Source organism: Aspergillus ibericus (assembly GCF_003184845.1).
Source record: "Aspergillus ibericus CBS 121593 unplaced genomic scaffold BO80scaffold_12, whole genome shotgun sequence".
In the NCBI taxonomy this organism is placed as follows: Eukaryota; Fungi; Ascomycota; class Eurotiomycetes; order Eurotiales; family Aspergillaceae; genus Aspergillus; species Aspergillus ibericus.
Window position 1 is genome coordinate 601848 of NW_020292110.1, and position 25978 is coordinate 627825.

Here is a 25978-nt window from a genome sequence, read left to right on the forward strand (position 1 = left end):
AAAGGTTAATCACCATCACGTGCCCAGGAACCCGGCTTATAGCCGGCTAAACTCCGAAAGCGGTGAGGGAAGGTGATGTGCTTTGCTGACGTAATGACGAAATGAGCCGAAGGGTTTGTCGACCGGCCAATGGCGGGGCGGGGGTTTTCTCGCCCCGCGCTGGATTGGTCTTTGGTTTATATTCGCCGGGTTGGACGGAGAGTTTGTCTACTTCTTGTTGTCTTGATTACTTACTTACTTAGGTGGTTGTGATTGTGTGTATATTGTTCAAAATATGAAGGCTTACTGGTACGATAATAAGCCGGTATGTTTGATTCCTTCCCTTCCCCTCCCAATCCATAAGGCTGCACTGCGGACGGCCTACCTACCCCTCCATGCACCCGGGCTAACAAAACAACAGGGCGACCAGCGCGAACCCCACGACGACGGCCGTCCCGTCGACGAAACCTACCTCGCCTCCCTGGGCGTCTTCTACCGCTACTGCCCGACTATCGAGGACGTGGACGCTCTGGCCGCCGAGCGCGGATACAAGAACCGCGATGAGGTCACCGTGTCTCCCAAGACCATGGGCGACGTGTACGAGGAGAAGGTGAAGATGTTTTTCCATGAGCATCTGCATGAGGATGAGGAGATCCGGTATATCCGGGACGGGGAGGGATATTTTGATGTCCGGGGTCAGGAGGATGAGTGGGTGCGGATTAAGTTGGTCAAGGATGATTTGATTATTCTTCCTGCGGGCATTTATCATCGCTTTACGACGGATGAGAATAATGTAAGTTTTTTTTTTTTTTTGTTTGTTTTTTATTGCTTTTTAAGATAGGGTTTGGTGTGAGTAGGTGCTGATGCTTGGGATAGTATGTCAAGGCCATGCGTCTGTTCCAGGAGGAACCTAAGTGGACCCCTCTGAACCGCAGTACTGATCTCGATGGGAACCCTCACCGTGTGTCGTATCTCGGTAGCTTGGGTAAGGCTGCTGTTGCTGCGGTTTGAGTGGCGGGGTTGGAGTGGCATGATGACCGATGTGCTTGATGGAGGCTTGCTGTCGGCGGCATGTAAGCTGATGACTGTTCTATACCATGAATGAAATTACGATATCTGTTCCCTTGGTGAAGCTCAAAGGTAATATTCAACTCCCATGGTTGCCTAACTCCGTCGTTATGTAGGTCGGATACGTTTCAAAGATCGTAGTCGTCTATGTTACATGTAGCCAAAGATATGTGCTCAGCGAGCTGCCGCGCTCAAAGACCCAGGCATCTGGAACTGATCACTGAGTCCTCCCGAACTCTCCTCCCGGACCAGACTGGGACTGCGCAGATCCCCCGTCTCGACGTTGTAGCTGCTGGTTCGCGACACGCTGTCGAATTGTGGTCGTGAGGTAAGCCCTCCCCGGAAGCGGAGTCCTTCGGGTTCTCGATCCCCTAGATGGTCTCCAAGATCGGCAGACATGGCACTTCGAGAGGCCGCATTCGAGCCGGTTTCCGATTCTTCGCCGGTGCGGACGCCGGTTCGGCCCATTCGAGGCCAGAGGTCGGGCAATCCGACTACTTGCACTCGGGGCTCGACCACCCGCTCCTCGAACCAGGCATGGACACGAGCTTCTACGAGTTGGGCGACCTTGGGCACGTCCTGGAGCCTACTGCGGGACCCGATGAGGGATCGCACAGAGAGGTCCAGCCGGTAGTCCGGTAGGAAGGAGAAAGCGACGTTACTCTTGGGACTGCTCTTCGGTGGCAGCCCATTATCCTCCTCATCGGCCGCTGGTGGGTTGGCGTCTCCGGACGTCTTTCCGCGCGAGTTCCCATCAGCGGTGGGGGGAGACGGGGATGGAGACGGGGTGTGGAGGGGAGGGGTGGACGCGGGAACAAGAGAGATGCAAAGCGTCCCCGAAAACCGCACAACAGAAACAGACAGAGCCACAGGGAGGATCGCCGAGCACGGCTTGGGGTAGTTGAGCAGCAAGGACGTCTCGATGGCAATGGACAGGTTGTCGTCGCTCAGATCGACGTCCATCAATGCTTGGAGTCTCCCACCGTCCGAGTTGGGGTCATCGACGGCGATGATGCGGCAGTTGCTGAAGATGGGAAATTCCTCACCAAGCGAAATATCCGTCACGTTGATCTTGTCGATGAACGAAGGTTTCTTCTCCGGGTTGTTGAGTGCCGCATTGAGCGAGCTGAGGATCGATGACGTCGGAGAGTCCTTCAACGAGTACGCAGTTTGTCTGTACTGAGCAATCGTCTGCGCAATCAGCACATTGAACCAGTCCAGCGACTCGGGCTGATGCGATGAGTGAGGGATCTTATGTCTGCCATGCTTGACGGAATTGGTCGGAATGGCGCTGTAGTAGGTCTTGCGGAGGATAGACCGGGTATTCGTCGAGGAGGAGGGCACCGGACGGAGGACGTTCGAGTTCGACGGTTTCTCCCTCAACGAGCGGGAGTTGGCATCGTTCGGATTGATGGTATAGATCGAATTGGAGCGCCGGTGGGTCGAGGCGCGGTGAGAAAGACCGCGTGAGGGCGGCGGAGGTGCTTCGCCGAAAATGAAGAACTTGATGAAGGCTCCGATCAGCAGCACCACCGACAGCTGCCCAAGCAGGAAACCTTGGGTGAAGGATAGGCTAGACTAGTTCGTTAGTTATCTATCGGAGCCAGCAGGGAATCAGACCATACGAGGATTGAGCCGGAACGGGCACCGGTTCATCTGGTTCGTCATCGTCAGCTTCCAGCAATCAGCAGCAGAGGAACCGGATCGCACTTGGTTGAAAAGACATTGTCCGCCGATATAGACCTCAGCGTCTGCCCATCGCCCATGGCCACCACTGCCACTGGAAAATTCGAAGAGTAAGATGGGGGAGCTGAAGAATGACGAAAGAACCGAAGCGAACAGGCGAAAGTCGCTGGAGGTTTCGGCGGCGGCGACGCTAACCGTCGATCGATCGGCGGGACTGGCCAGAATCCCATGCAAAGTCATCCGCCGATGGATGGACTTCGCCTCGCTTCCAAGTTCCTGGGAGGACACGTTGGGTTTTGCTCGTCGCAGGCAACTGCAACTGCCTACATAGTACTCCGTACAGACTAACACAAATAATCCCAGCTTACAAACCGACCCAGTGGATAGATACCACGTCGCCTGACCGTTGCTTTTATCCCACGCGCTGCTGCTCATCGCCAGCATGCCCATTTCATATCACTACAGCCTCCACTAACACACCAAAGGCTACCTCAGGCTCTGAAAAGATGCATATTTTCATCATTATACAGCTCCTCGTCACCCTCCTCCTCTCAAACCACGTTCTCGCCGACCGCTCCCCCAAACCACCAAGCAACAATGCCATCCTCCTCTCGCGCGTCCACTCTCTCACCCTCCACGGGGGCCGTCTCACCAGCTCCAGACGCGTATCCCCAATCCCCCAATTAAAATGCACCGGCCCCTCCAAACGCATCTGCAACATGTACACGATCGACACCATGCGCTGCACAAACGAAGGCTACGGCTACGACGAAGAAGACATCCAATGGACCTGCACCGCGGAGCTCCCCCAAGAATTCAAGCTCGGATCAACGGACGTCGTGTGCGAGGGCTACCGAAACGCAGACGATAACTGGGTGTTAAAGGGCAGCTGTGGTGTCGAGTATCGATTGCTACTGACCGAGCTGGGAGAGGAGAAGTTCGGACGCGACACGAGTGGTTCCAGCGGGGAGCTGGGCCCCGTGGCTACCTTTATTTTCTGGGGCATCATGGTGCTGGTTTGTGGGGCCATTGTGATGGGAATGCTGGATATCTGTTTTGGACGTCAGCAAGGCGAAGGGGCTAATGCTGGTGGTTATGGCGGCGGCGGAGGCGACGGCGGTGGTGGTCCTCCTAGGCCTCCGCCTCCGTATAGCAGCTCGCCGCCTCCCTATTATAGTTCTTCGGATCCTCGTACGTCTGGGTCGGGTTGGAGACCTGGGTTCTGGACGGGTGCTTTGGGTGGTGCCGCGGCAGGCTATGAGATGGGGAGGAGAAGCAACCGCAACCGCTCGGGTTCGTCATGGACATCGTCTCGGTATCAGTCGTCTAGAAGATACGATGACTCCGGTGAAGGTAGCTCGGGATTATCGAGCACTACCACAAGCACCGGGTTTGGTTCAACCAGGCGCAGGTAATGCCCGGGAAAAGCAGTGTTATGTAGGCATGGCACTTGCTCCTCCAAATTGACTTGGTTATTAAGGCCTTCGTTCTTTTCGCTGGTCAGGTCGAGAACTAAGGTACATGTAGTAAGATCAAGCGTCTCACATCCCCTGCAGACATGCTTGCTGCATATGCAACACGCAGAGGGGACAACAACATTATCATCATCATCACTAGGGTAAAACAAAGACGAACAGAGATCCAACTGAACTCCTGCGCCAGCCAGTATCACTGGTCTGGACGGAACGCCAAAAACGCCTGTACCCCTGCATGGCATTGAAATCGGCCGTAAAAGGACATGTCAATCCTGTATACTCAAGGAATATCGTCAATTGTGCCCAAAACCTCTTCAGTTCCTCCGGCCATGGCTTTCATGGCTTGCCTTCTGTTGTTCCGCTTCACCCTGGCGGGTACATCACCGCCCTGATTGGCGTTGGCACCATCCGCCCCATCCGGGTTGCGAAGCATCTCTTCCTGTGCCTCCTTTTCCTTCGCATGTTGCGCCTCAATCCGCTTCTTTTCCTCATCCAGTTCTTGCTGGATCAGCCGGGGATCGTCGTAGACTGTGTTGGTCATCTCCGAGTAGGTGGTGATGTCAATCGTCTCGCGCGGGCCCAGAAGCGTGTCCTTGATACGCATGGGGTCACGACGTTCTTCATTGTTAAACTTCAGCTTGATCTGCCGTCTGGAGCGGCCCGGGAATAATTTGCTGATCATCATGAAATCCGTGCCAAACATGCGCAAGCCCCGATAGAAAAGATCCGTCATTTCCTCGTCCCAGGACTCCGTCTTGGAGCGTTTTCCGTATGTAGCCTGATTGATCTTCCGAGTAAGCGAGTTTTCAACCACATCCTCCAGTTCCCCGGCGTTCCTCGCCGCATCGGCGTGGCGATCCACCTGCAACGAAGCAGTATCGAGCACGATTTCTCCGTTCACGATCCTCATCACTGGTCCGGCTGGTCCGGCCTGGGCCTTGTCGTCCGCGGTGTCGTTTAAATTCCCTGCCGGCGATGCGTCATTTCCATTTTCCTTGACCGGTGCTTCTGTATCGCCTTCTTGTTGCGCCTTTTGCTTGCGCTCCAGCTCGGCCTGTTCCATGTTGCGCAGCTCGGTCTCCCGCCTGGACATCTTTCCCGTTCGCATATCCTTGCATAGCTCCGACATTTTGACAATTGCGGGGGCGATCTCTACACTTTCGGCACCTTCGGGGGTGGGCTCGCGCTTCTTGCGTGTCCGAGGCTTCCTTTCCTTCTTCTTTGCCGTACTTTCGCCATTGACATCCTTTACCGACCTCCTCCGCGTCTTTGTCGGCTTTCGCGCCTGCTCGGTGGTTGTGGTTTGCGATTCAGCTCTAGCCCGACTTTCTGTGGTCCCTTCGCTATCAGTGAGTGCTGCCTGCGTAGCCGGAGGAGTAACGAGCTGGGGATTGGCGTCTATCGGCACGGGCTCCGTAGTGCGCGTAGTTGCGGTAGTCGGGGCAGCGGGGAGAGCGGGAGCGGCATCATTGGGGACGGTGATAGATTCTCTGGTGGTCTTGGGACGCTTGGATGGACGAATCACTGTTGCATCGTTAGCAGCGCGAGGCGCTTGAATTAGAGACGCAGATGCGTCGGCATCTGTTGCAGCAGCATGTGCCTGCTCGACTTGAGTTTCGGGCGCAGTGGGCGGGGTAGGTTGAGGCGGGGTCGAGATCTGTTCTATGGTCCCAGGAGAGACTGCAGAGACCGAAGCTTTCCGCTTGGGACGAGGAATTGGAATGGCTGTCGCAGACGGAGCTACCACAGCATTGTCCTTGGGGGAAATTGCCGGCTCGTCTGGGACTGTGGACTCAGTGGGAGCGGAGGGTTGAGTTGCGGACGCAGGAGGACCGGGTTCGGGGGTTGCCGTCTCGGTCGGGGGCTGGGGAGTTTGAGAAGCAGATGGCTGTGAGGCGACACTGGGCCTCCTCGGGGGTGCGGGAGCTGGAGGGCGACGGGCAGGCGCCTTAGGGGCAAACTTCTTGCCCGATTTATCTGCAGATGACGCGTGATTAGCAGCGGGGTCTCAGGTAGGAGCCGAGCGACAGAACTCAGGTAAGAACCGAGAGATAAAACTCACTAATGACCGAACTCGAAAAGGACTTCATGCTGCATGCCGGTCATAGCTAGGATGGCGAATGAGGAAGGGGGGAGGTGATGGTGGAAGCACCGATGGAGGGGAGGGAGCAGCAGGCAGACAATGGATGGATGGAGGAGGACAGGTGAAAGACAGGCAAAAAGTCTAGATGCGGGCGGCAGAGCTGAACCTGAACCTGAACTCCTGGGGAAAGTGGATGCGGTCACGTGGGAGGCGCTAAGGGACGCTAACTGCCAGGCCGAAAATCCTCCTGGCTTCCCTTAAGTCTTGCTTATCTCAACCCATCCTCCATCCCCCTCTTCAGCTCTTTCTCCCCCCTTCCCGCCAACCACCACTCTCCCCCGTCACGTCTTTTACGGTCGGATATTGTCACGGACCCTGCTCTCGGCCCGTTGCTGCTCAGTGGTGACGGCCTCTTCTGACGTATGCCTCTTTAGCCACTGATGCCGGCCGCCGAAGCATCCCCCGTCGCATCTTCCGATTCCGGTTTTGTCATGATGGAAGACCGGAAGAGAGCCGCTGCCTATGATCACAATGATTCGGCTCCACCATTGAAGAAGCAAGCGACTTCGGTCAATGGTGGCAGCAAGCCGCACCCTGACGCTGATATGCCTTGGAAAGACGACCTGGAGGTAAGTCCCCGACCAGCCCACGTGGGTGCCAACTTATCCCAAGGGTTCCCCTAGACAGTACTTGGAACGCCACGTCGACTGCACCGCTAGCCTCCAGGGGACATACTGACGTCTGTTCGTCGCAGCGATTCCAGAAAGACGCAATATGGCGCCAGATGCAGGAGTACAAGCGCGAGAAAGTGTCACTCGAGGCCAAGCTGAAGGAAACGTCCAAGGCCACCGCCTACCACAATGACCACCTTCGTATTATCGATACCTGGTACAAGCAAGTGAGTAGATCGTTGTATTTTGCTCATCCCGTGCAGAACGTCTGACGAGTCGAAAGTTGGTCGACGAGGTCAAATTGCTCCTGGGCGCTGCCGAAGAGGATGCCAAGGGTGGGTCCCCCTCCTACCGGCGGATGGTTTGCCTGGAACTTCGCTAAAGAACTTTCCCAGAACGCCCGGCCTTCGAAAGCAGTCTGCTCTTTGAGGATGCCACTGCTTTCGAAAAGCACCTCAAGTCCCGTTCCGAGGACATCCGCCAAGTTATTTCCAGCCTGAAGTCCCAACCCTCCAAGGCTTCACCTGATCTTTCGGATTTACAGAGCCAGCTCGCCAAGGCGCTGGCCCAGGAGAAAGCCACCATCGTTGAATTAGAGAAAGCCCTGTCTGAAAAACAGCAACTGGAAGAAAGCCTAGAAGAAGCCTCCTTGCGGTACATGGTAGCTGAGAAGAAGCTCGATCGTGCACGGAGCTTGACTGTTGCCAAACTAGAGAAGCAGTATATCTTAGGTGCACAGCGCCCTGGTGGCGACAGTGCGTCGGGACCTCGAGAAGAAGTGGCTGCTTCCAACGGTGCGACTCCTAGCGGTGAGCGGAGCCCTGCATTGGAGGAGGCACACAACAAGCTTGTGGCCGTGTCGGAAAAGCAGAAGGAGCAGCTGCAGAAACTGGAGAGCGAAAATGCCAAATTACTGAGTCAAATAACCGAACTAAATATAAAGGTTCACCCGCTCTGCTTGACTACCCAGACTGATCCAGCGCTAACGTGGTTTTACAGCATTCACGACTGACTGACGATGACTACGCGCATACGGACTTGTTCAAGCAATTGAAATCCCAGTACGATGATGTTGTTACTCGAATCAATCACCTGGAAGCAACCAATGTGCAATTACGCGAAGAGGCGGCGAAATTCCGATCGGAACGAACGGCATACCGCAATCAGGTCGATGAGGAGACACAGAATGCGATCGCCGAGAAGGAGGCGCAATTGATGCGAGCAGAAACGGATCTAGCACGGATACGCAACGCACGCGACGAACTTTTGGCGGACCAGCAAATTCGCAAGGCAGCGCAGGAACAGGAAAAGACTGCGGCTGCCAAGGTGCAAGAACTTGCAGATGCTGGGCAGGCTCGGATTGCGGCTCTGGAATCGGAGGTGGAGAGGTTGCGCATGGAGGTTGGGAATGGCGTTTCGTCCAAAAGTGCCGATGAGATCTCGACCGACGAGTTGCGTACCAAGTTCAGTAACCTGGAGCGTCAGTATTCGATGCTCAACACCGAACTCGCATCGATGCAAATCGCCTGCAAGAAATACTCGTCCTTGGCGTCGCAGAAAGTCACCGATTTCAGTGCTTTGGAAGAGAAGGTTGCCCGACTTATTGCCGAGAAATCCAAGGCCGACCAGAAGTATTTTGCTGCCATGAAAAGCAAGGAGGCCCGAGAATTGGAGGTTCGCACGCTGCGCATGCAGAATTCCAAGACTTCGGACATCGTATCGCAGCTGAAGGAATCCGAGGCCGCCACCCGTTCTCTCCTCGCGAATATGGAAAAACAAGTCAGCGAGACCAAGGAAGCATTAAACTCGATGATGAGCAAGAATTACGCCGCCCAACAACAAGTGACGGAGAAGAATATCACGATCGAGGGCTTGAATCGGCAAGTGGCCGAACTCAAGGCGTTGTCAACTTCCAAGGATTCGACGTTGGCCAGTGCCTCGAGTGCGTGTCGTCAAGCGGAAACGGAGGTGGAGGGCTTGAAGGCCACACTTGCCGATACCAAGAAGAGCTTGGAAAACTGGAAAAACAAGAGTCTCGGAAACTCGTCTTCTGAATACGAAATGTTAAGGGTAAGCGTTCTATTGTTGCTGGTGACTTGCCCATCCAGATCATTATCGCTAACAGGGCCTGCAGACTCTCGCACTTTGCACGGTTTGTCGTCGGAATTTCAAGAACACGGCGATCAAGACTTGCGGCCATGTGTTCTGCAAAGAATGCGTGGAAGAGCGCCTCACTTCTCGATCCCGGAAGTGTCCCAACTGCAACAAATCTTTCGGAAACAACGATTACATGCATATCACCCTGTGATGTGTCCGAACGCCATCTGGGTTCAACACCACCCATCTCGTGTACCATAGTCTCCTTCTCTTCCGATTCTTGCCTTCTCGCCCCCCCCCATTACCCTCACCTACTTGACTTTATTACCTCTTCGTTTTCTGTTACCCATTTCGTTCCATCATCATGGAAAAATGCTCCTGGTGCGGTGTTTACTGTGGTTTAGCAGGATAGGATCTCAGAGGGCCGGCGTTCGATCTAAATCTGTTCCTTTTCATCAGATATTGTCTTTGCATAGTGGCCGGGTTGTTGGTCTTCGGGTTGCCGGTTTCTTTTCTTGCTCTTTTTTTTTCTTTATAATCTCCTTTTTATCCCCCATCCCTTTTTTTCTTTCTCTTTGACTTGTTTCAACCCTCCGGCCCAGAGGAGTTGTTTTGGATACCCATGTCAGTGTTCGAGTGGCATCTGGGTGGGACAATACGGTGTGAGATGTAGGATTAACTAGGAAGTCACGGCTGAGAGAAACATGATGAATGCAGCAATATTCATGGAGGAATCCCACCTTTACTAAGGGAGTCGAACCAGTCCACCGTGGTGCTCAACGTGTTATGAATTGAAGATTCTGCTATATAAGAGTTCATGTCGTCCAACCCAAAGATCCAGCGGAGGTACGATCTGTCCTGCATCCTCGATAGGAGTGTCCCACTCCCGGTCTATCCGTTGAGTGATCATGGTTTGCAGGTTCTTACTGGCCAGGATGTTTTGGGCCTGATACGGGCCCATGACGGACGCACGGACTGCAGCACTGAGGACGGCCTTCGCATGGTTCAACATAAAGACATAGGCAGTCTGGCGCGCATCCATTCCCATCGCCAGACACACCACCCCCCACAATGGCGCCAAGTGACCCTTGGGCCCTAGTTCGTCCGTATCCACCGAGGACTTGAGAGCGTCCGAAAATGCCTCAATCATCTTCACTGCCTTTGCAGCAGTTGGGCCAGCCGTGGATGGGCTGGACGTATATGTTCCCCGGAACGCGCGTTCCCAAACCCCGAGCAATGCCCGCCCTTGCGCGAGACTCGCCCGCTGGGCGACTATGCAGGGCGTTGAGGCGTCGAGATCATTGTCCAGTGACTCCAAATCCACTGGGCGCCGGTACCCAGCTAGAACGTATGGCAGCGAGGTGCTGGCCAGCGAAGCAATTGAGAGCTTCAGGAAGCGATGGAAGGACGCAATCGGGGTCACCGAGCGAGGAAGGGGTTTGTTGTGCGCCAGATATGACTCCAGGCCGCTGGAGTATGCGAAAGAACCCAATGGCAGGGCTGAATCCGAGAGAAGGAGGAGCGCATGGGTAGGCACTATACCCGCGGTATCTAGTATGTAGATTCAACCGATCAGCATGCGTAGAGGGGGAAAGAAGAGGTCCCGACCAAGGAATCCGGGGGGGCTCACGCACCCTCCGGTAACGGCAGATAGGGATCCCCGCCATTTTGCGACGCGGAGGCCACTGCTAGACGAGTGCGAGCATTGCGCAAACGGTCCTCGAGATCTGCGATCTCTTGCTCTATATCCTGGACGTTCGTCTTCACCGTCATTTGCCCTTGCCACGTTCAGGAGCCCGGTTCATGGCGATGGTAAAGAAGGGAGGCCCGCGGGAAGTCCAAAAAGATGGATTTCTCCGGCCGGCTTTCCTTATCAATCTCCGGTCCTGCCCGGAGAGCGGTGCCACCCGGCAGAAAACCGGCGGGTCTTTTCGAGGCACGAGACGCTCCGACGGTCTCGCGCTCTCGCAACAGTCATCCTCAAATCATGCGAAGAAGGTAGATCGGAGACCAGTCCGGCTTCCTCTACGAATTTTCCAAATATGTCGGGCAAGCGTCTGTTGGACGCCATCCAATTGTTCAATGTCGCCAAGTCCGTCGCTGTGAAGCACCTGGAGGTGCGGCAGCGCCAGCTCGATCTGTTTACCAGGACTTCGACCCTCACCAAGGGCATCAAGGGCCAGGCAGAGGGTCTGTGCCTTACCGCACAAGCCGCTGCAGCCTTAGCAAAGCGGTTCAACGAGCCCGAATCAGCACCACCACCACCACCACCACCACCACCACCGTCGGCATCCCGAGCACCGAGCCACCCTCCGCCGAGTACCGAGTCGCGCGCCACCAATCTCACCCCGGATGAGGCCAGGAAAGCACAACGGCAGGCGGAATTTCAGATCCCGTCGTCTGCGGCAGGACACACCGGCTACGGGGCTAGCCCATTGGACGTTAGCCAACAGCAGGATGTGTTCTATCAGCCCTCCAAGGAGACCACCCCCGGGTTGTCCGGCCTACCTAGGGTTAAGCTCCCCAAGACGTCAAGCGACACGCAAACGGGCATCGACAGCGATATCAATGCGGATGTGTTCCACTCTCCCGTGAGTGCCGAGGAATCTGCGTCGTCAAACCAGCCCGCAGAACAACCGGAGGAGATCTCGGACGATATGATGAAGGAGCTCTTCCACAGCCCGAAGGTTGCGAAGATGCTGTCTCGGCAAGCTGCGGCGGATCTGAGATACAAGGGACGGACTTCGATGCCTTCTGACGTCAAGCCCCTCCAGCCCATCGAGAAGGAAAACCTATCGGCAGAAGAGGCCCAGGCCGTGGATGACCTGGTTTCCACGGTAAGTGAACACCGCAGTTAGCCAGCTGGGAGATCTATATCTGACTACAAAGCAGGCGGAGCCAGAAACCGCTGCCGCCTTGAAGCAGGAGGACATCTACACAATGATGGAATCGCGCGTCCCATCTTCCCGTCTCGGACGGTTATGGCAGTACGGTGGACTGGCCACCTCCATGGCATTTGGCGCCGTTGGCGAGAGTCTGCGCAGAGCTACAGGCAGCCAAACCGAGAGCACCGGGTCCCTCATGTTCAGCGCCGGAAACATGGAACGACTCGTCGCCAAACTCTCCAAGATGCGCGGAGCGGCCCTCAAGCTGGGCCAGATGCTGAGCATCCAAGGTGCGTACCGCAACCAACCACTCACCCTCCCCCGATGCCCTCTGACTCCTCCAGACACCAAAATGCTCCCCGACTCCATCCACCAGGTCCTACAGCGAGTGCAAGACCGCGCCGACTACATGCCCGCCTCCCAACGCGACAAAGTCCTGATTGACAACCTCGGCCCCAACTGGCGGGATTTGTTCTCCTCCTTCGACGAGATTCCCATGGCCGCCGCCTCCATCGGCCAAGTCCACAGCGCCGTGCTGAAGAAGACCGGCCAGCCCGTCGCCATCAAAATCCAATACCCCGGCGTCGCCGATTCCATCGACTCCGACCTCAACAACCTCTCCATCCTCCTCACCGCATCCCGCATCCTCCCCCGCGGCCTCTACCTCGACAAGACCATCGCCAACGCCCGCACCGAACTCGCCTGGGAATGCGACTACCTCCGCGAAGCCCAATCCGCCACCCACTTCCGCCACCTCCTCGCCGACGACCCCGTCTTCCTCGTCCCCGCCATCATCCCCGAAGCCTCGGGCAAACAAGTCCTCACCATGGAACGCCTCGCCGGCAAAGCCGTCACCAAAATCCACAACATCACCCAAGCCCAACGCGACTGGATCGGCACCCAAATCATGCGTCTCTGTCTCCGCGAAATCACCGAATTCAAATACATGCAAACCGACCCCAACTGGACTAACTTCCTCTACAACCCCTCCACCAACCGTCTCGAACTCCTCGACTTCGGCGCCTCCCGCGAATACCCCCAGACCTTCATCACCACCTACATCCATACCCTCATCGCCGCCGCCCGCAACGACCGCGACCGCTGCGCCGCCCTTTCCCGAGACCTCGGCTATCTCACCGGCCATGAATCCCCCGCCATGGTCGACGCCCACGTCACGTCCGTCACGACCATCGCGGAACCCTTCATGGAGTCGTCGCCGGATGTGTACGACTTTCGGAATCAGACTATCACGGATCGCGTCCGTGGTCTGATTCCCGTCATGATTCGCGAACGATTGACCCCCCCGCCGGAAGAGACGTATAGTCTGCATCGCAAGCTGAGCGGTGCGTTCTTGTTGTGCGCGCGATTGGGCAGTCGGGTCCCGTGTAAGGAGTTGTTTCGGGATGCGATTCGGAGGGCGGAGGTTGCGGGGACGATTGAGAGGCAGACTTAGGGTGGTGTTACTAGGGGTTTGTCTGTGTGTATTATTATTATTATATGGGGTTATTGTTAGATGGGATGGGGAAGGATACATGTCTCCTCTCTTGTTTTGGGTCTGGGGTATGTATATTAGGCTAGATTGTATGTAGAGATCAATAGTTACAAGAATTGTGCAGTGGGTAGGTTGTATTGAATGGTATCGTTTGTGGGTGGATGTATGATACAGGCTGGGCTGTATGGTACGTGATATGTCATGATATGATATAGGGTATGGTATGGACGGGTGACTGTAAGAGTTGAGTAACTGATACTCGAGCAGACGGCGAATAGCCTGCGCCTATGTTCATGTCTCGGTTCGTAGGCACCGTGAGAGTAGCAGTTGGACTGCATGCATGAGGCTGGTTCTCTTGTATCTTTAAGTCGTCATCGTCACTGCGTCATCTCATTGTGTAGTTGCTCTTTGCATATAGAGCAGAAGGCATCATCCCGAGGGAAGAGCGCCGATGAGGATGAGGAGTCTGATGGCGGTATTTCGGCAAGCTGGCTGGTACGGATCGTATGCCGATGGACGAGGCATGGGAAAAAGCTTTCATAGCAACCCATGTGGTAGATCGTCTCAAGCGAACAGCAAACGCTATCCAGGGCTGCTAACAAGGCTGCTAGGGATCCGACCAGCGCTTTGGTGATAAAGACGGGAAACCGATGTCAGTTCACCGAGCATGCCCAATTCCGAACATGGCATTCCAGTATCTCGTCACCCCCTTGCAAATGCCCTTTTTGCCTTTCCAAGTGCTAAACTTGTCTTCGAGTTCGCACGCGGTCCAGAGGATCTCCTCCCAGAACTGCTTCTCGACGTCCGTGCCGAAGGCCCGGATCACGTTGTCGGGGATGGTCCACGCGCGCGTGTAGCTACCGTCATCCGCAAAAGCCGGGTTCACGGCTTGCTTATCGAACACGGTGGCCGGGTTGAATTTGGGAAAGTTGGCGTGGATGAAGAAGGCTCGGGGAGCTGGCGCCTTGGACCCATGTATCCGCCATTCGCCCTTCTGGGTCAGAGCGTAGTCCTCGATCGGGTCGAACTGGACCATGGCTGAACCGGCCAGACCGCCGTCGGTGCCGTGGCCGATGGCGCAGATCGGTTCCGAGACCTGGTAGTATGGTTCCTGGAGCGTCATGGCGGCGGCGACAAAGGTTTCTTTGTCGCCTTCCCCGGCTGCGCCTTGAGATAGCAAGGGATAATAGAAATCGGGACCCCAGATGTTGTAGTAGGTGCTCAGAAGGAGAGTTTTCATGTGCGTCTTCTTCGACAGGAGGACCTCCCCGGATTCGCTGGACTGCCGGACAGCATTTTCGGGATAAGGTTGAGAGGCGATCTCGTAATAGTATGACGACACAGTAGATGCCCAGAAATCGGGCCAGGTGACCATATTGGTTGAGACAAAAGGTCCACTCGTGAATAACAATTCCGGTGGCTGGAGCGGGAATGCATCAGCATCCAAGAACAGGATCTCCTCAAACGAAGAGAACAACATGGCAAATAGCTTGAACTGGTATTTCTCGATTTCCATGTCTCCCGAGACAGCATCAAGTATTTCCGACAACACCACACATCGTGCGTTCAACGATGGGAGGACCACATCACAGATGTGCTTCTCATACTCTTCCTCATCTGCGAGGAAGACTTCGACGGGCAACATGGAACCGGTTCTGCGAAGCATTCGAAGCGAGATGACCAGCACCGGTAGGTATGACCCTCCCGCAGTGGAAACCAGGCCTCGCGTGTTGCGCGTGTAGTTGAGTTGAGGTGGGTTGGTGTTGATTGCCGTCACAAAGTCGCGGTGCTTATTCTTCATAGTTTCCACGTCGAACGGGAGCATGTCCAGCAGCTCCGGCCGATCCTCGGGGTTCGACTGCTCGAATCTGATCGAAGGCGCCGATCCCAGTCTCAAAGGCGGCTCACATTTCGGCTCATTGGCGGTCAGAAGAGGTTGGAATTGGCGCCAAAATTGAATGTGTCCTTCCGTATGTCTATCATTGGAGACAGGCCGTACGATCTGGGCTTGCTCGGGGAGAGGATAGTTGTGCCAGCGCGAATAGGACCACACGAGGGTGGATACGATGATTAGCGCAAAGAGTAGAGCACGCGCTCGTACGATAGTTCGGGAGGGAAACATTGCGCCTTGATGAGCTGGCCAAAAAAAAAAATATTGTAGAGAGCGAAGGAATCGTTAGCGATCGCAGGGGGGTCTGACGTAGGAGGCCGGGAGGAGACGGCTAGCGCAGGGGCAACGACATGGAGGCGTTTCGAGGCGTCAACAGAGATCCCGGAAGTGGATATGCAAGGACGTGGAGAAAACGGTGCTGGGCGGATATGCAGTGAGAAGACATGCGTCTCCAGGAGGAATAAGTGCCTGGGAATAGGGGAGTTGAGAGGAAGGTTGGATCACCAAGGGACCCAGGGAGAATTAAAAGGCCGAGATGAAAAAGCAAGCGAAGGCCGGACAGATTGCAGGATGGTCCGTTCGAGAGCGACGGCTTGGTTCTGGTTGATGGTTCCAGGGCGACCCACCGGATGTTCGACGATAAGCAGCCCAGTGGATACACAAGTGATGATGTATTCTGCTGATTTATTGTTGCAAGAAGTGAGAAAAGGGGATAAGAAAAAGGGGGGGAAAGAAAAAAAAGGTGGCTATTGAAGGCATCGGATATTCACACTGGAAGCTTTTGGGGAAGGGGGCCATGGAGAGACAGACTCAACGTAATTTCCCCTCAATTGCAGCGCAATTTCAATTTGATTAGACTAACGGATGGTGGGGAGCGCAACGGCAGGGTCCATCCATAGTAGTCCATCGCCGCCGCCGCGAACCATGGCTGTCGCAGATTGATTGCGTCAATCAAACCTGGAGATTATCTGCTGGAAGGTCTATCTATCCGAACCGTTCCACTCTTGATATACTAGTACATTATAGTTTATACATTACCACATCCTCCGTAGACTCCCATCAGCCGGCCTGGATATATCACCGAGGGATTACAATGGACTGTCGCCTAGCTCGACTCTTCCTCCTCCTCAACTATTGTACCGTCGTTCTGTGGCGATTGGTCTTGCCGGTCGTACCATTCCATAATATCCTCGTCGGATGATACGGAATGGCTGGGTGAATATGAAGGTGCACCTTTGACGGCCTCAAGCAAACGCCGCCCCCGAGATCCACCCCCTCTACGGCGGGATGCAGGATTCCAGATCGATTCAACCCATCGATAAAGCGCATCAATCGTACGCGTGGTGATTAAATGGATGGCGAGCCCCAGGATCGCTCCCGCCAGTACCGCGGTCACAATGAAGCTAAGCATGGCCTAGGAGAGTGATCTATAAGCCTTCATCTTTCCGCTGGTGAGCAAGAAGACTATAGATCCGTACCTCAAACCTGCCAAGAAGCTGCCAGGGAAGGAGGAGAGAAAGAAGGATTGTGTAAACCAGACGCAGCAATGGCCAGACCACTACACGTAGCAGACCGGATCCCCAGCCGCCAAGGCAAGCCAGAGCATAGAGCGTGCCATTAGAGATGGTGGTCAAGACTGAGGCCCAAGTCATTCGGGTTGCTAAGGTATTTGATGGAAGACTAGTCGGTTACATGGGCATCTTTTGCCAAAGGGGGATGGTATACGGAGTAGAGACAAGGAAGCTATTGCATGGCTTGACTGCACTCCTTCTGTACGAAGTAAACTAGGAAGGAATGTAATGGTGAGGTCCTGCCTGGATTGCACGGGGCAGAGCAGCAGTCGAAAGCGGTATGCAGTGGCAGAACTGGATTCCTCCTGGATACTGTACGGAGTGCTGAGTACTTCTCCTGTTACGGAGTAAACGGAGGAAATACCTAGACCTTGAACCTAGATCGCAGCAGCAGAAACGATCCATGATAGTTCGGATGCATACCGGAGTTGTGGGTGAGACGAACGCCTGGGGTTTCCCACTTCCTATTGTCCTTCCCCCACAGCCGTGTGTTTTTCCGGGGATACCTATGCTAGTATCTCCGCCGTAGTCCGTACTTCGGAGAGGAACAATAGGGAGCGAGCCCTAAGCCCTAAGGGGCCCCTTCGGCCCCGACTTTGGAGCCAGTCCGGGGTCGACGACATCGACATCATCACTTGCTGCCCATCGCATTCTTTCTCGCTCCACGCCCCGTCGTTCGGTGGATATTCCTTTCTCCCCAGCCCTGACCCGGAACCAGCTTCCTTTCTGTAGCCTTTCTTGGGTTGTGCAACCTGCTGCAGGAAGTGTCCTCATATTCTGCACCGCCTGATTATTATTTTCCCGTTACCCCTCCGCCCTCCCAAGACCGACCATCGGATGCTGGCATCCCAACATCCCAACCTCAAAGACCAGACTTCCTGAACCCGTCTCTTGTGCCATATCTGGCGTTTCCCTAGCGTACCGAATTTTTCTGTTATTCCGCCAGCGCCTCCACCGATTCCCCCTTCCAGATGGGCAACAATCCGTCCAAAGGCCCTGCCGGGGATGCCCAATCGCCCTCGGCTTCCTCGGGCCTCGCGGGGGACAGGAGAGTAGCTCGCCGGCCATCCATCAAGGCCTCCGCAGCCGACCCCTCCGCCACGAGAGAGACCGCGACTGGCCACCCGACATCTCAAACCCAGCCATCAGTCCAGCAGCGTCTGCAATCCCGCAATGTCTCGGATGCACCGACGCGCAATCTCGATCGACCCGACCGTCAAATCCCCAAGAAGCCAGATGCCCGCTACAGAGATATTCCCGCACCTGATCAGTCCATCCCCGTTCAAGTCCCAGGGGCTCGGGCGGCTGCTAAACGTGACCCGGTGGCACCCTCTGGCCCTCCTCCCAATGCCTATTATAGCGCTTCGGTCCACCTTCAGCGTCCGCCGCGGATGCCTCTGCCGATTGGAGATGCTACGGCCACCCCTGGCTCGCCGATCATTGGCCCGGACGATTCGTATATGGGATCTGTCCCCCCCGATCACCTACTGGAGGAGCCCAACGATCCGAGACATTCGAGCTTGGCGGGTGCCCCGGTTGACGACGATGAGGCATTGGATGAACTCCAACCATATGCTCCCAGCGGTGTGGGAAGAGCGGTGCCCACCCTAATAGAATGGACTGCTCCTGGAGACAAGGTCTACGTTACGGGAACGTTCGTCAACTGGGAAAAGAAGTTCCGCTTACACCGGAGGTATGTGATTTTGCTTGGATTCTATTCTGGCCTGCTAGACGTTGTGGCAACTAATCGGGTATCTTGACCAACAGCGAGAATAATCCGGGCGTCTTGTCCACCAAGTTAAATCTCCGCCCGGGGACGCATCATTTGAAGTTCATAGTCGACGGGGAAATGCGCGCTTCAGACAACCTTCCGACGGCAGTCGACTTCACAAACCACCTGGTCAACTACATCGAAATCAGTGCCGATGACGTCAACCGATCGCGGAGAGAAAGCGATAGGATCCCCGATGGAATTCGACCTCCGCAGGTGATTCCTGGTCCCGTGGGAGCCGACCAGGATGGGTCCACAGTAGAGGAGCAGTCGGACAAAGAAGAACCGGAGGAGATCCCTCTGGGCGACTTCCGTGGTATCATCCCACAGTTCCTTCTGGACTTGGATCGTGAGGAAGAGGCCCCGGAGTACCAGCAAGCTGTGAATATTGTTGGGGATGCGCCTACACCGCCGAGCCTGCCGTTATTCCTCGGGAAATCCATCTTGAACGGCACTACCCCCATGAAAGATGATAGCAGCGTCCTGAACTACCCCAACCACACTGTCCTAAACCATCTAGCTACCAGCAGCATCAAAAACGGGGTGCTTGCCACTAGCGTAACGACTCGATACAAACGCAAGGTAGGTTGACGCATCTTCAGCAATGATTGTCTGGAAACCCATCCAACTGACGAACAACAGTACGTGACGACGATATTGTATAAGCCGACTGGAGATATTACGGAGTAGCCTGTGTATAGACGAGATGCCTTGTACATCCCCCGTGCCTCTCATCGAATCATAAGCGGGACGAGACTGCTCTGGCTGACGGAGCGGAAGCGATTCGATTCTTCAACGTTGCCTCCGCGCGGGAGGATAATCCCCTACGGTCTTGGCCGAACTAGGGAAACGCCCATCCAGGTAACTCCTCTGGTTCGATTTTGTTGAACTGCAGAAATGCACATACCCCCCGATATCTCCCAGTCCAAGCCACTTTGGATGATTTACGCCCCGATGGTTGCTTGATGTCCGACTACCTGCGGTACAGGAAGCGCTATCCTTAGACCATTGCTAGTTTTGGTGTTTGAGACAATGCATGACTGGCGATGAGAAGTATTTGCCAAGCCCCTGTTGTTAACCCCCTTTCTTCCAGCTGGAGGGTGCGGCTGTATTACAGAGGCGTTGCTGCTTTCAGTCGATCACACGCTTCCACCCGACCGACTGAATTTGGGTTACCCCGGCTTGTGCTTGGAAACATGGTGGCATTGCACATGATCCCACTGCCCGACTTAAGACCGAGAATAAGTTCAACTAGGCTTCAATCAATAGCCTTGTGTCCTGGAGAGCTAGCCTGGAAGGGCGGATGCGCACGTAATGCGTCCACTAGCCGAACCCTGCATTGCTCGGAGACATTTGCTCATGACTCTATAGATTATGTTCATCTCATTCATCTAAATCATCATCATCCAGTGGAAGCTGAATAGAAATCAATCCCTCCATTTGACATACACTTCGTCCGTCCGGAAGCGCTGCGTGCAAGTGGAATCCTTCAATGGCGTTGTGCTGCCGGACTTATATGCCAGTAGACCGGCCTGCGCGATCATGATGCCGTTGTCAATACAGTACCTCTCGTCGGTCGCATGGATGGTACCCCCGCGGTCACGAGCCATGATGCCCATCATTTCCTGCAGGCGCTCATTACAACCCACGCCCCCGACGATCAGGACCTCTTTGGAGCCGACATGGGCCATGGCACGCTCCGTGATCTCGACCAGCATGGAGTAAACCGTTTCCTGGAGCGAGAAGCATAGATCCGCGCGCGTCGGTTTGGCGTTGTCCGGGTCGTTCGATGCCGCCTCTTCTTCAGCATCGTTCCATTCTCCATCCAAGCCGTACTGCACGGCCAGCCCATCAATAGCCGCTAGTATGCCGGACATGGAAATGTCCATTCCCTTGACTGTGTACGGTAGATCAACCAGTTTCTTGCCCTTCTTGGCTAGTTGTTCAATATTATATCCGGGGGCAGGATCATTGGAGATGCACAGGGTGCGCGCAAAACGATCCAGGCAGTTGCCCACGGCGATATCCAGGGTCTCGCCGAAGATGCGGTACCGTTGGGAGCTGTAGGCGATGACTTGGGTGTTTCCTCCGGAGACGTAGAGGACGACCGGGTTAGTAGCGCCAGTGATCAACCGACCCATCTCGATATCTGTAGAGGGGCAGTGTTAGCGATGCGACGCGATCAGCCAGAATGGGCGAAGGGCAGGAAGGGTCAATGCGCTTCCCCACAAGGTGCAGATGGTCCAGGAGCTAGTAGATGATCGATAAGTACATACGTCCAACGCAGTGGTTCACGCCCACCAAATCCTTGCCCCAGAGCAGACTCAACATGCGGGCCGCAATGGCGGCGCTCTGAAGAGGGGCGCCCATGCCGGGGCCCTTGGTAAAGCTGATGCAATCCACATCCTTGGGGGTAATGCGAGCTTCGCGGAGGGCCTTCTTGACCAGCTTCACCACCCAGGCGCGGTGGTGTCGGGCGGTATCCTTGGGGAGGAATCCCTCACCCGGAGGGGTGACATACGTGTGCCGAACATTGGCCAGGACCTGCGGGGTGCTGCCATCGTCGGGATGCAGGATGATGCCCACGCCAATCTTGTTGGCGGAGCTCTCGAGACCGATGGCGATCATGGCTGAGTGAGACGGAAGCCTGCGCGAATTTGGGGAGAAGACAATCAAACAGTACTCCGTACTCTCCTTGAGGATCACTCACACCCCCACGAAACAAGGTGCCGGGCTGGTCAAAAATTGAGGCGTGCTTGCCGGGAGCCAGTCGCGGAGGGGCAAATTCGGTGCTGGTTCGGACGGGGGGGGGTTATCACCCGCGTTATCGATTGGACAGCCGTTCCGCCGCAGCGTTTATCCGACTGGTCACGGTCTGCCAGTGGTACGGGTGGTACTTACAGTAGTGGTACTGCCGGGATTAATTAACCTCCCATACTAGTATGCCAATTACCTGCTGATCCCATCAACCCGAACCCCCCCGTCCCTCTCTGCTCTCCCACTCTTCCCTCTGTTCCCCCCCTCTGCCTGCTGATCCAGCGAACTGCAGCACTCCCCTTCTTGCTCTGCAGTGAGACTGTGAGAATCTCACCTTCTCCAACTTCTACCCCGTCAACTCTGCAGTGGGTGGGGTCCCGAATTTCCTTTTTCTTGGTGTGAGACTATTCACACAATCTCTCCCTCACCAACCCCCCAAAATGTCTTCCACCACCCATTTCCCTGATTCGGGCAACTTCCAGCATCAGTCAGATGAGTTTCTCACCTGGCTGGCCGGCAAGCCCGGCGTCAGAATCAACCCCAGCATCCAGGTCGCCGATCTGAGGTCCCACGCTGCTGGCAGAGGTGTCGGTAGGTCTCCATCCCAACGAGAATTTTCCTCCCGCTCGTTCTCGTCTCATTAAACCCGGTTTTCTGGAAGTGGTTCCCTCTCTGATACCCTCGTGTCACTTTCCCAGTGGCTCGGTCCGATCTCGACGAAGGTGAAGAGCTTTTTACCATCCCCCGCGCACACGTTCTCTCCGTCCAGAATTCCCAGTTGAAGAGTCTGCTCTCTCAGGACCTTGAGGGCCTCGGCCCCTGGCTGTCCCTCATGGTCGTGATGATCTATGAATACCTCCAAGGCGAACAGTCTGCGTGGGCTCCCTACTTTAGGGTTCTTCCTCGGAATTTTGACACCCTCATGTTCTGGTCCGCCGCCGAGCTCCAGGAGCTCCAGGGCAGCGCCATCGTCGAGAAGATCGGAAGACAGGGTGCCGAAGAGTCTATCCTCGAGACGATCCTCCCTATCGTGCGGGCGAATCCTGCCCTGTTTCCTCCCATAAACGGACTCGCTTCATACGATGGAGATGCTGGATCCCAGGCCCTCCTCCATCTCGCTCATACCATGGGATCGCTCATTATGGCCTATGCTTTTGACATCGAGAAACCGGAAGACGAAGAAGGCGAACGTGATGGCGAAGACGGATACCTGACGGATGAAGAGGAAGAGCAATCGTCCAAGGGGATGGTTCCTCTGGCCGACCTGCTCAATGCGGATGCCGATCGGAACAACGTGAGTGCTTATCTACCAGTACATTCTCTTGACATGCATCCTAATATATACCTATCTACACAGGCCCGTCTCTTCCAAGAGGAAGAATCCCTAGTCATGAAGGCCATTAAACCCATCAAAGCGGGCGAGGAGATTTTCAACGACTATGGAGAGATCCCACGTTCTGACCTCCTGAGACGGTATGGCTACGTGACAGACAACTACGCCCCGTACGACGTGGTCGAACTGTCATTGGCTCAAATTTGCCAGGCTGCTGGCCTGGGAAGTGCCGATATCGAGACCCAGCCTCCGGTAATTCACTGATTGTGAACCCCACCCTTATCTATTGGACCTCGTCCTGACGCATCTCTTAGCTCCAATTCCTTGAGGAACTCGAACTCCTTGACGATGGCTATGCTATCCCAAGACCCTCCCCGGAGGATCCGCTGACGGATATCCTCCCGGATGAACTCCTGCTGTTGCTAAAGACCCTGACGCTGCCATCGGAGCAATTGGAGAAGCAGCGTTCGAAGAACAAGCCCCCGAAGCCATCTTTTGGCGAGGCGGAAGCGATTATCCTCGCCAGGGCTCTGCAGCTCAACCAGGCAGGATATGCGACTACCATCGCCCATGATCAGGAACTCCTCGCGCAGGTGCGCCACCTCGAAGCCTCCGGTCCCGTGGAAGGCTCCACTCGTCGCGCAAAGATGGCGATTCAGGTCCGCCTGGGCGAAAAGGAGATCCTCCAGAATTTGTCCTTTATGCTCAACAGTCAGTTCGGGTCCGCTTTTCAGTGCAACCCCCTCAAGCGGACTGCGAATGGCGACGGCGATGAACCTCAGAGAAACAAAGCCGCCCGGACTTGACGAAACACTGTTTTATTATGATGGATAAGAACAAAAGTTTGCTTTTTCTTTTTGTCTAATTAATATCGATTTTGGTTCCTTCTTCGTTGCTGACCTCATAGCTTCGCTATCCGTACATGAGTCTATCGACTGCTCGGTTGAAAGACAAGAAAGAAAAGAAGAAGACAAAACTGGCTATGTACACTAACTTTCGCATAATACCAGGGTCATGTCATAAGAGAAAAAAAGCATCATCCGGCGACGTCATCCTGGGAGTCGAATGCTTTCCGGCGCTCCAGAAAGAGACGGTGTTTGGGGTATGGTGGTGAAGAATCAGGGCTGAAGGGGTAAAAGTACAGTTGAGGGTAAGGGAAATGTCGAAAGAACAACGCCTGTCAGATGCAAAACATGGGGGTGAAAGATTAAAGGCATAATCAGGAGGTAAGAGAGTGGAGAGGAACGAAGCCCAGCTTAGGTCTCAGAAGTCGAGGCAATGGCACCAGGCCCGGGATTGGATCCCATTGTTTGCCCTCCGCTTGGTGGGTTGGTGGCTGAGGTCTGCTCGGCTTGCAATCGTCGCTGAGCTTGAGCCTGGGCCTGGGCTTGAGCCGCCTGCGCCTGCGCATGAGCTTGAGCTGCCGCCGCTGCTTGTTGGTCTCGGGCTTTGGCCGCCATGATGGCCCGATGCTGCATGATCTGGATATCGTACTGGTCTCGCTCAAAGTCGAGATCGTCGTCCGAGTCTTCCTGATCATACTTGAATCGATCGGCCTTCCACGGATCCATTTCGACTCTACAACGTGACGCCAGCTTTCGCCGATCAATCCACAGACGACCGCCGCGCCCGATACGTCGTCTGAAAGAGGGCATCTTGCTGGTGTCCTCACTCAGTTCCATGGCATGGGGGGCTAATTTATCTCGAAGAGCAATGGCACTCGGGGTATCTAAAGCGGATTCCAGCATATTCTCGGAAGAATCCGAGGATGGCGGTGTGGGCAATTGCGTGGTGATGGCTGGGCGGAAGGCGGACTCAAACATTCGGTCAGGCGACGGTGAGAGCGGGGCTCTTGTGCAGTCCACATAGCCCTCGTTCCATTTGATGTGCTTGGTGATGTTCTGCTTGATGTCGCGCAGAATCTCGTTCTCCTTCTCTGCCTGGACATCCTCCAACAGCTGCAGGTCTTCCGCAGCTTGTGTGCCAGCCTTGGGAGGCATGCGCAGTTGAGGCGCTGCCGGGCGTTGCACGGCTGGCGCTTCGACTGGCTTCTTCTTGGGCTGTTGCAGGGTCATCAATATGGGAAGCCAACGGTGGCAGGTATGCATGGGGCTCACCTTCTGGTTGATGAGATCTTCGTCGTCGTCCTTGATGTTGAGCTTCCTCTTCATCTCCTTGACCTCCGACCTCTGCATGAATACTTGGCGTTCGATTGCCAGCATCTCTTTCCTTGCCAACTCGCGCTGGCGCACCAGAGCGACCATCTGCCGAGCATCTTCCAGCTCCTTCCTGAGTCTCCTCAGTTTATCGGCACTTTGCGCATCTCTGCCCCGGGTCTTGCGGGTCTGGCGCACTTCCCGCCTACGGAAGCAGACGTATGGGTCTGTATCATCGGTGTCTCGCCCGGCCTCGATCTGTGGGAACCGGTTAGCAATCCGAGGTTGCCAATCCTTGCGCCCGCCATTTGCGAGGGTACTCACCTTGGGAGTGGGAAGCAAGGGTTCGTTGCCGCCGCTGGTTCGCCTTGACTTCCAGTACTCATAGACGTCCTTGGCGAACCGCTTTACGCTCTCCTCTACGGCCGGGTCCATTGCCTGCTGGAATTCGTCGAAAGTCATGAGGGGTGAGTTATCTACACAAGCATATGGCTGCTCCTTCCGCGATGTCAGCTCGAAGAAGCTCATAACCTCTTCGAACTGGTCTTCGGTGCACCGGCTGCCCGCATCGCGCTTCTGGTTGAAGATCTTCAGGAAGACATCATCCTCTTCATCCATGCAATACGGCGGCCCGCAGCAATCCTCGACGGTCGCCGAGAAACGAATGTAGGTCGCGGGTTGCGAGAAGATCGGCGGGTAGAGCTCATCATAGCGTAGGTTACTGAGGACGGTTTCCGGGGTCGGAATGTGGGCATCTTTTACTTTTCCTTGCGCCGCGGCATTGATTGCGACCTGCAGATGGAATTCCTATGCAACACCGGGGGTTAGCGGGCACTGTTGCGGGGATTCTGCCGGGGTGCGAAATTTTCACGATGGGGTGAGGTCGGGATGATATCACGTGACATGTGCAGGGATGCTAGCACGGTCGGGGGGAGGCAACACTTACCGACTCTTCGGCCTTCTCCACGCCGGTCTCGATCTGTTGGAGGGCATTTTGGATTTCGTCGTCGATGAGATCGATCTCATGCTCACGAACTATGGGGATGGAGGCCTTGGAGGTGAG

At 55.3% G+C, this 25978-nt stretch overlaps 13 protein-coding genes across 13 annotated transcripts; 6 read left to right on the forward strand and 7 right to left on the reverse strand.

The window, feature by feature from the left end:
- Positions 1-274: 274 nt before the first annotated feature.
- On the forward strand, positions 275-1124 carry BO80DRAFT_463468 (acireductone dioxygenase (Ni2+-requiring); the record flags this gene model as incomplete). The annotated part of the gene is made up of 3 exons (XM_025722597.1): positions 275-304; positions 401-772; positions 856-1124. 3 exons carry the CDS (start codon positions 275-277, stop codon positions 988-990), a joined length of 537 nt encoding a protein of 178 aa, XP_025577077.1. The 3' UTR covers positions 991-1124.
- On the reverse strand, positions 1113-2870 carry mmm1 (ERMES complex subunit MMM1). Its single transcript, XM_025719100.1, has 3 exons — positions 2758-2870; positions 2673-2703; positions 1113-2620 (listed from the first exon to the last, which is right to left on the reverse strand). The coding sequence occupies exons 1-3, from the start codon at positions 2771-2773 to the stop codon at positions 1222-1224; spliced, it is 1446 nt and encodes a 481-aa protein (XP_025577078.1). The 5' UTR covers positions 2774-2870; the 3' UTR covers positions 1113-1221.
- Positions 2768-4348, forward strand: BO80DRAFT_423657 (DUF1183 domain protein). Its single transcript, XM_025719101.1, has one exon. The coding sequence runs from the start codon at positions 3240-3242 to the stop codon at positions 4146-4148; it is 909 nt and encodes a 302-aa protein (XP_025577079.1). The 5' UTR covers positions 2768-3239; the 3' UTR covers positions 4149-4348.
- BO80DRAFT_423658 (transcription factor TFIIIB subunit BDP1) lies at positions 4189-6423 on the reverse strand. Its single transcript, XM_025719102.1, has 2 exons — positions 6271-6423; positions 4189-6185 (listed from the first exon to the last, which is right to left on the reverse strand). Exons 1-2 carry the CDS (start codon positions 6296-6298, stop codon positions 4489-4491), a joined length of 1725 nt encoding a protein of 574 aa, XP_025577080.1. The 5' UTR covers positions 6299-6423; the 3' UTR covers positions 4189-4488.
- A 308-nt stretch (positions 6424-6731) lies between these two features.
- Positions 6732-9270, forward strand: BO80DRAFT_351399 (E3 ubiquitin-protein ligase BRE1; the record flags this gene model as incomplete). The annotated part of the gene is made up of 6 exons (XM_025715582.1): positions 6732-6920; positions 7046-7189; positions 7246-7297; positions 7358-7905; positions 7962-9032; positions 9097-9270. 6 exons carry the CDS (start codon positions 6732-6734, stop codon positions 9268-9270), a joined length of 2178 nt encoding a protein of 725 aa, XP_025577081.1.
- A 573-nt stretch (positions 9271-9843) lies between these two features.
- Positions 9844-10832, reverse strand: BO80DRAFT_351699 (urease accessory protein UreF; the record flags this gene model as incomplete). The annotated part of the gene is made up of 2 exons (XM_025715592.1): positions 9844-10610; positions 10694-10832. 2 exons carry the CDS (start codon positions 10830-10832, stop codon positions 9844-9846), a joined length of 906 nt encoding a protein of 301 aa, XP_025577082.1.
- Positions 10833-11032: 200 nt separating this feature from the next.
- Positions 11033-13651, forward strand: BO80DRAFT_423660 (protein kinase COQ8). The gene is made up of 3 exons (XM_025719103.1): positions 11033-11896; positions 11952-12234; positions 12289-13651. Exons 1-3 carry the CDS (start codon positions 11102-11104, stop codon positions 13395-13397), a joined length of 2187 nt encoding a protein of 728 aa, XP_025577083.1. The 5' UTR covers positions 11033-11101; the 3' UTR covers positions 13398-13651.
- Positions 13652-13934: 283 nt separating this feature from the next.
- On the reverse strand, positions 13935-15960 carry BO80DRAFT_30378 (alpha-mannosyltransferase). The gene has a single exon (XM_025715034.1). It carries the CDS (start codon positions 15556-15558, stop codon positions 14095-14097), a length of 1464 nt encoding a protein of 487 aa, XP_025577084.1. The 5' UTR covers positions 15559-15960; the 3' UTR covers positions 13935-14094.
- Positions 15961-16151: 191 nt separating this feature from the next.
- BO80DRAFT_423662 (uncharacterized protein) lies at positions 16152-17112 on the reverse strand. The gene is made up of 2 exons (XM_025719104.1): positions 16806-17112; positions 16152-16741 (listed from the first exon to the last, which is right to left on the reverse strand). Exons 1-2 carry the CDS (start codon positions 16977-16979, stop codon positions 16433-16435), a joined length of 483 nt encoding a protein of 160 aa, XP_025577085.1. The 5' UTR covers positions 16980-17112; the 3' UTR covers positions 16152-16432.
- A 667-nt stretch (positions 17113-17779) lies between these two features.
- BO80DRAFT_30406 (putative Snf1 kinase complex beta-subunit Gal83) lies at positions 17780-19728 on the forward strand. Its single transcript, XM_025715035.1, has 3 exons — positions 17780-18591; positions 18666-19251; positions 19312-19728. The coding sequence occupies exons 1-3, from the start codon at positions 17870-17872 to the stop codon at positions 19357-19359; spliced, it is 1356 nt and encodes a 451-aa protein (XP_025577086.1). The 5' UTR covers positions 17780-17869; the 3' UTR covers positions 19360-19728.
- A 368-nt stretch (positions 19729-20096) lies between these two features.
- Positions 20097-21297, reverse strand: kae1 (O-sialoglycoprotein endopeptidase; the record flags this gene model as incomplete). The annotated part of the gene is made up of 2 exons (XM_025721364.1): positions 20097-20818; positions 20946-21297. The coding sequence occupies 2 exons, from the start codon at positions 21295-21297 to the stop codon at positions 20097-20099; spliced, it is 1074 nt and encodes a 357-aa protein (XP_025577087.1).
- Positions 21298-21785: 488 nt separating this feature from the next.
- On the forward strand, positions 21786-23790 carry BO80DRAFT_30446 (ribosomal lysine N-methyltransferase). Its single transcript, XM_025715036.1, has 4 exons — positions 21786-22017; positions 22125-22720; positions 22784-23011; positions 23074-23790. Exons 1-4 carry the CDS (start codon positions 21867-21869, stop codon positions 23563-23565), a joined length of 1467 nt encoding a protein of 488 aa, XP_025577088.1. The 5' UTR covers positions 21786-21866; the 3' UTR covers positions 23566-23790.
- Positions 23578-25743, reverse strand: BO80DRAFT_423666 (polycomb enhancer protein, EPC). Its single transcript, XM_025719105.1, has 2 exons — positions 25240-25743; positions 23578-25173 (listed from the first exon to the last, which is right to left on the reverse strand). The coding sequence occupies exons 1-2, from the start codon at positions 25531-25533 to the stop codon at positions 24016-24018; spliced, it is 1452 nt and encodes a 483-aa protein (XP_025577089.1). The 5' UTR covers positions 25534-25743; the 3' UTR covers positions 23578-24015.
- Positions 25744-25978: the final 235 nt, after the last annotated feature.